Source organism: Pangasianodon hypophthalmus, chromosome 2 (genome assembly GCF_027358585.1).
Source record: "Pangasianodon hypophthalmus isolate fPanHyp1 chromosome 2, fPanHyp1.pri, whole genome shotgun sequence".
Classification (NCBI taxonomy): Eukaryota; Metazoa; Chordata; class Actinopteri; order Siluriformes; family Pangasiidae; genus Pangasianodon; species Pangasianodon hypophthalmus.
Genome location: NC_069711.1, coordinates 29068986 through 29076131, shown reverse-complemented (window position 1 = coordinate 29076131; position 7146 = coordinate 29068986). Strand labels below are relative to the sequence as shown.

The window sequence follows — 7146 nt, the reverse complement described above, 5'->3', positions numbered from 1 at the left end:
TATTTGTGTCTTGATATAATTGTTGACATTTCCGTTTGTCTTTTGTCTACTATTGTGTTAATATCCTTACTCTGTCCTTTTTTTGAGTCTTTGTGCCTCTAAATTTAAAAAAAAACCAAAAAAAAACCAAGGGCTTTTGTTGCATAAAAATGTGTTACAAATATGCAAACACATTTTGGGCGGGAAAAAGAATAAAAAGGATTATTGTAACTAAATCAACAGCAACACAGGTATAAACTTAATGTCTGACCTTTACCCCAGTGAAATAAATGGTTCATCATTCAAGCAATACAATAAACAACATACATGACAGGAAATGAAATCATGTATTGTCTTAGACTCTTAAATAGGCAGTATTGAAGTGTGTGTCTGTAACATCGCCTGGTAGGTTAATTGATGAATACATTGTGTTTCCTCACTGCTACTCTTCACTGTTCTCCTTTTTTCCCTCTTTCATCCTTATCGCCTTGCTGCGTGCCCTGTCAATCAGCTCTAGCTCGCGGATTTTCTGTGAAAGCCAGACAGAACACAAACATCCCAAAATAAAAGGTTAGTATGAGTGGTGATGGGAGAAACAAGTGAGATTTTTTTTTGTTTTATTTCAAACTAAAAGAGAGGTCTTGAGATTGAAAGCATACATCTCTGCAGAGGTTCTCAAGATTTTTCCAAAGTCCAAAGACCTCCAACAATAAAATATTAAGATGATTATATAATTAATAATATAATAGAGTCATAGAGCTTTCTATTCCTGAACTGTCCACCAGCGGAACACATTAGGTCCAAATTGACACTATTTATAAGCCCGTTTGTTTTTGAGTGAGCTTTGGATGAAACTCATTCAATTATAGTGATCAGTCAAACAGGCAAATAACTATAAAAACTCCATAATACGTAAAGTATATTAGCTTTAACAGTGATGGTTTGTGATTTTCACTAGTGTAACCAAAAAAAAAAAAAAAAAAGAAAAAAACATGGACCCCTTGGACATACTTCACAATCCTCTGGGGTCCCTGAGCCCCACTTTGAGAATGACTGATCTATGGTCAGGAAGTGTAATATGCTGCACATTAAACCAAGCTCTTAGTTCACGCTGCATACATTCTGATACTGCAGGCCCGGTTCACCCCTGGCATTAACATTGTCTATGTCAGGTCATGTGCAAAACTCTGGTTTCAAAACATTAAATCAGTTAGAAGGAAAATGTTTAAATGATGCCTCTACTAACGTCCATTCATTGTGAGCACATACTGACTGAATTATACTGGTCAGGTTTCAATACACCCAGGACTGATGAGATTTGCAAATGACATTTGTGAGATGTTGAACAGGAAATGATGTGTGAGTTAGCTTTGGTGAAGTGTTAATTTCTTGCTGGGAATATATGTACACACTGTATTACCTGAGATATCTCGGTGTTAATGATATGATGGTACTGTTTTCCCCTTCCAAGAGCATTCATCTCCTCCAAAAACTGCCTTCTCTCCTCAATCTCATCCAGAACTGTACAGGATGGATAAAACAGGAGCTGTGTCTCAAACTACATACTACAAACAAATAGTTAAAACGCCCTAAACATTCTAACTCTAAACATTTTTAGAGCCACTTGGCAATTAAAGTCTAGAAATTTAACAGTCAAACAGCTTTGGATTTATACAAGATTTAAAAGGTTCATAAATATGCCTTGTATCGGTAGTCTTACCCTCCTGGAACCTGTCTCTCTCAGTGTCCTCCATTCTGTTAGCAGGCCTTGTGTGGGACCTCGAAGGGTGCGTCTCCGCCTGGCCTGTAGCGAGGATGTTCTGCAGCCTGCACTTCTCTTTTTCCTGGTCTCCTTCAGCCAGAGACGTCAGGGAGAGAAGAGTGTTATTTATCTTATTTATCTTAAAGCATACGCTTCAGGAACTCCAGTGAAACTAATAGCACAATGTATCTAGTGAGGAGCAGTAACTGTAACCTTGACATAAAGTCTTTTCTATTTAAAAACCTGAGTAAGGACAGGGATTTTTAACCAAATTTGAAAACACCATTAAGTGATTTTCTTGGTGACAATAGCAAAAGTAACAATAGCACTAAAGATTGAAAAAAGATCACAGATCTTTAATGCTGCTGCTCTTTGTTTTTTTTTTGCCGTTTTTGCCATATTATAAATGTAGTTGATTTATATTGTAGTTCCCATCGTGGCATGAGACCCTGTCATGGTGAAGGGACTTGTCTATTTTGATAAACCTCAGGGCTATGTCATTTGGGTAGGCCCAAGCTTGGTGAGCAGATCAGAGGGGAGATAGACAAACAGCGATCCTAAAGACATCTATGAAATACACAAAACAACTTCAGAGACTACAGACTAACTCTGCATACTTTGTGTACACACATACATCCTTCTCAATGCAATAAGCAATATGGACTCTTCTACCTCTACAGGACTTTGCATATGCATGTCTTCTTTGTTACATTGCACACAATACACTTTATACATGCAATAATTTTTGTCTCTTGCATTTTTGCACTATTAGTAACTTTGTAATTGTAAATTTGTAATTTATGCCTTGTGTATTATTTTCTTATGTCCTTAATTTGTCATAGGCTGCTGGAGGATTCACAGAGTAAGAATTTCATTGTATGGGATAACAGACTGTTTCCTGTACATAGGACAATAAACTCTTGAATCTTGAAATGAAGGATTAGGATCCCATCCCTGCAGCTAGGACTGGGGGTCGTGTCTGCAGACGATCATGAGGCTACTCACATATCCCACGTAACCTGAAATGGCAACATGGAACCATCTTGTGGGCTCACCACCTATATGAACGGGGGGAGTCAGGTGCAATGCCTGCTGGGTGTCAGTTATGTCATGGACAGGCTTTGGGAACATTTAAATGCTTATATATTCATTTACCTGGAAATGATTGAATGAACCTGATCATTGAATGGTGGAACTGTAAGAATAGCTGATGCATACGTGTGGCGCTGGGCTGAAATCTCTCACGCGTGTAGCTGTCCCCAGCACTGCATTTCTCCGCGCTGCGTTTCTGTGGTCTGGATGAGAGAACTGGGCCTTTGCTGACTCTTAGCTCTGGTTGTGGAGGTGCCGTAGATGATGTGGGGTTACAGATCAGTGGTAAGGCGCCGCCTTCTGGCACACCAACAGAATGGGAACTAGTTTAGAAAAATGCATGCTAATCTGGATTCCAGCATTGCATTAATGAAAAAAACCCTGTGATTTGAATTACAGCCAGACTACCCTCAGAGCTGCTGTTGTGTAAGGAATAAAACACTTCAGGGAGTGCTGTTATAGGAAAATAATCAGAGATGGGGTGGTGTGATGATACCACAGCAATTTGCCAATAATTACATTTTTAAAAAATTTATTATTGAATGAAACACTGCTTTTTGACCATTTATAGTTACATTTAATGTTGTGGAACTGTGTGAAACCAGTTCCAGTTATCACTTACATCATAACAGCTATAAACAGTTGTTTCCTTACCAGGCTCTCTTCTTTCCTTTTTCTCTCTTAAAGATAATAATAATAAAAAAAAAATGCAGCTTGTCATGTTACTTAAAAGCTTTCTGGAGGTCCTGAAGATTCTCATGTGCCGAAATACTTACTAACTATTACACGCTGGCACTGGAGACTCCTTTCATAAATGTTAAATAAACATATCCTTACAGAAATCTCCATCAATATTAAATAAACATATCCTTACAGAAATATGCAACTATTATATGTTTCTCTTTGTTACAGAATGGATAACATATTAGAATGAATGCATTAATACAAATCTGTGACTTGCATTACAGCCAGCACTACTGTCTACTGTTATAGAAAAAAAACACCTTCTGACCATATGAGAACTGAGAATTCAACAGCACTGTGGTATAAAACTTAGTAACATTGATGAAGTAACTGATGAAGGCTTCTGATTTTTACACAAATCTGTGTCTATCTCAGACAAGCCCTGTCATTAATAAAGGTGAACAAGTCAAAGATGAAGTTGATGAGGACTTCTGAAGAACATGTAATCTTACTCTTCAGCTGGTTGTTGATCTGTCGCTGCTGAAAGTTGGTGAGGCGTGATTCTCGCATCATCACTGTGGACAGACAGTCAATCAATCAATCAATCAATCAATTAATCAATCAATCAAGCAAGCAAGCAATCAAATGACAGACCAGCTCACACAAACACACCTTGCATTAGTTCCTGAGTGTCCTTGCTGTATTTGAATCGAGGACAGTCCCACAGTCCCTTATTGCTGTTTCTGCCATGTGCTGTCCCACTCTTCATCCTCTCCATTTTGGACTGCAGGGAGTAAAACAAAACAAAACAAAAACAAAACAAAACACAACAAAACAAATTCAAAACAAAACAAAACAAAAAACAAAACACAAAACACAACGAAACAAAACAAAACAAAACAAAACAAAAAACAAAACCAAACCCCCAACACTCACTCTAAATCTGGATGCAGATATTGTTGACTTTTGATGATTGACATTTTTTTTTTTACATAAAACACTACACAGACATAAACGCAGCTTGATTAAAAAAATTAACATCAACCTCAGCAGATATAATTAATAAATCTGTTTGAAAAGTAACATACCACCAAACACACCACCTCGTTTGTCACACAAGCAGAGTAACATCCGGTTAAGTTGCTATGGATACAAGAATACAATCAATTCGGAGAAACGCCAACAGATGGCGACAAAGTTAAAAAAAAAAGAAAAAAAAAGGCTAGTTCATATACACTGATCAGCCATAACATTAAAACCACCTGTCTAATATTGTGTAGGTCCCTCTTGTGCCACCAAAACAGCTCTGACCCATCGGGGCATGGACTCCACAAGACCTCTGAAAGTGTGCTATATTATCCGGCACCAAGATGTTAGCAGCAGATCCTTTAAGTCCTGTAAGTTGTGAGGTGGGGCCTCCATGGATTGAACTTGTTTGTCCAGCATGTCCCACAGATGCTCTATCGGACTGAGATCTGGGGAATTTGGAGGCCAAGTCAACATCTTGAACTCTTTGTCATGTTCCTCAAACCATTCCTTGAATAATTTTTGCAGTGTGGCAGGGTGCATTATCCTGCCGAAAGAGGTCACTTCCATTAGGGAATACTATTGCCATGAACATAACATCCACATGAATGCCAGGGCACAAGGTTTCCCAGCAGAAAATATTGCCCAGAGCACCAAACTGCCTCTGCCAGCTTTCCATAGTGCATCCTGGTCCTATATCTTCCCCATATAAGTGACACACACACCTGGCCATCCACATGATGTAAAAGAAAACATGATTCATCAGACCAGGCCACCTTCTTCCATTGATCCATGGTCCAGTTCTGATGCTCACATGTTCATTGTAGGCCCTTTTGGCAGTGGACAGAGGTCAGCAAGCTGTGATGCACTGTGTGTTCTGACACCTTTCTATCATAGCCAGTATTAACTTTTTTCAGCAGTTTGTGCTACAGTAGCTCTTCTGTGCGATCGGACCAAACGGGCTAGCCTTCCCACCCCACGTGCATCACTGAGCCTTGGATGCCTATGAACATGTCGCAGGGTCACTGGTTCTCCTTCCTTGGACTATTTTAGGTGGGTGCTAACCACTGGATACCGGGAACACCCCACAAGACCTGCTGTTTTTGAGATGCTCTGACCCATTCGTCTGGCCATCACGATTTGGCCCTAGTCAAAGTCGCTCAGATCCTTACGCTTGCCCATTTTTCCTGCTTCCAACACATCAACTTTGAGAACTGACTGTTCACTTGCTGCCTAATATATCCCACCCCTTGACAGCTGCCACTGTAATGAGATAATCAATGTTATTCACTTCAACTGTCAGTGTTTTAATGTTATGGCTGATCAGTGTATTTCTACATGCACATAAGTATTTCACTTTACTTTGCACATGTACAGTTTTAAGCATATATATTTATATTTCTATATTTTTTTTTCATGAAAATGAAGAATATGAAAAATGCCAGACTGTGCACTTAAAGGTCACTGAACAAGAAAGTACCACTCTTATATGCACTATTGATGTGATGATGGTTCTATTAATAAGCTATTATAAAGATAACATGATAAATACTGTAAACTTATGACAGGAGCATCAGGAACCACCCACAACAAGACCTACCACTTCCACCTGCCACACAGAGATCCATCCCTTACTGTAATTCTGGGCATTATCAGCTGACCAGACCTTTTTGATCTGATATACTTACACAAGTATGGTTGTATATTTCCAACATATCAGAGATATTTAGATCCAAGGCCATTAAGTAAAGTATAAACACTTTGAAGTCACTCCCGTAGCTGACTCAGAGTTAGACTAAGGGTCTAGGTAATGGAGTTGTGTGTACACATCTTTTTGTCCTAGTTAGTATTCTGGCAGCAGCATTCTGAATGAGCTGCATGCGTCTGTTGAGCTTCTGAGAAAACCATTAAAGAGGGCATTATAATAATCAGATATTCCAGAGATTAAAAAAAGTTTTTTTTTAGGTCTGTTGCTGACATAAACACTGTATTTTGCTGCTATTTCATGCCGTAAAAAGCTAAATTTGTCTTTGCTTTAATGTAACTGCTTAATTTTGAGTCGATTAAAACTATTTTTACTTGCTTTGTGGGTTTCAAAGTGATTGGAATTCTTCTTCTGAGACATGTGAACACCTTTGCTTTGTTTTAACACATCTGATTATCAATGTTCTCAACACATTTACAAACTATTATTAGTAGTAGTTTTAGTAATAACTGTCATTGAAAAATATGTTTAGAAATCTGTTGTGATTCAGAATAGTTCGATTCGCTGCTGGGAGTCTGATCAGAACGTCAGTGCAAGGTTAACTGGTCTGGGAAAGAACCAGCCGGATCCTCAATTTAAAAAAAAAAAAACTTGTTTAATAAGGTGAGGTTTTGTAAACAAGCACAACAAAGAAGGCTAGAACTAGAGGAAAGAACTAGACATTACAAATCTAATGAAGTACACTAATACACAGATCCAAATACTAACATACATGCAATCAGGTGTGTAAAAATACAAAGTCAACCTCTAAATACATAAAATATGCCTGGTATTATTAATCTTTCACTTTAGCTTTCTCTATAACAAGGAGTGAATCTCTAGCAAGCTGGTTTAGAAC

The 7146-nt window shown here is 38.4% G+C and overlaps 1 protein-coding gene across 2 annotated transcripts; it reads right to left on the bottom strand.

The window, feature by feature from the left end:
* Positions 1-95: 95 nt before the first annotated feature.
* On the bottom strand, positions 96-5046 carry c2h22orf23 (chromosome 2 C22orf23 homolog). Of its 2 annotated transcripts, none has more exons than XM_034298175.2 (7): positions 4606-5046; positions 4190-4301; positions 4030-4092; positions 2960-3130; positions 1700-1831; positions 1400-1500; positions 96-508 (listed from the first exon to the last, which is right to left on the bottom strand). In XM_034298175.2, the coding sequence occupies exons 2-7, from the start codon at positions 4293-4295 to the stop codon at positions 422-424; spliced, it is 660 nt and encodes a 219-aa protein (XP_034154066.1). In that variant the 5' UTR covers positions 4296-4301; positions 4606-5046; the 3' UTR covers positions 96-421. The 2 variants fall into 2 exon arrangements, with proteins under 2 accessions (XP_034154066.1, XP_026789152.1); XM_026933351.3 differs by having other exon boundaries at positions 2960-3133; positions 4606-4768.
* Positions 5047-7146: the final 2100 nt, after the last annotated feature.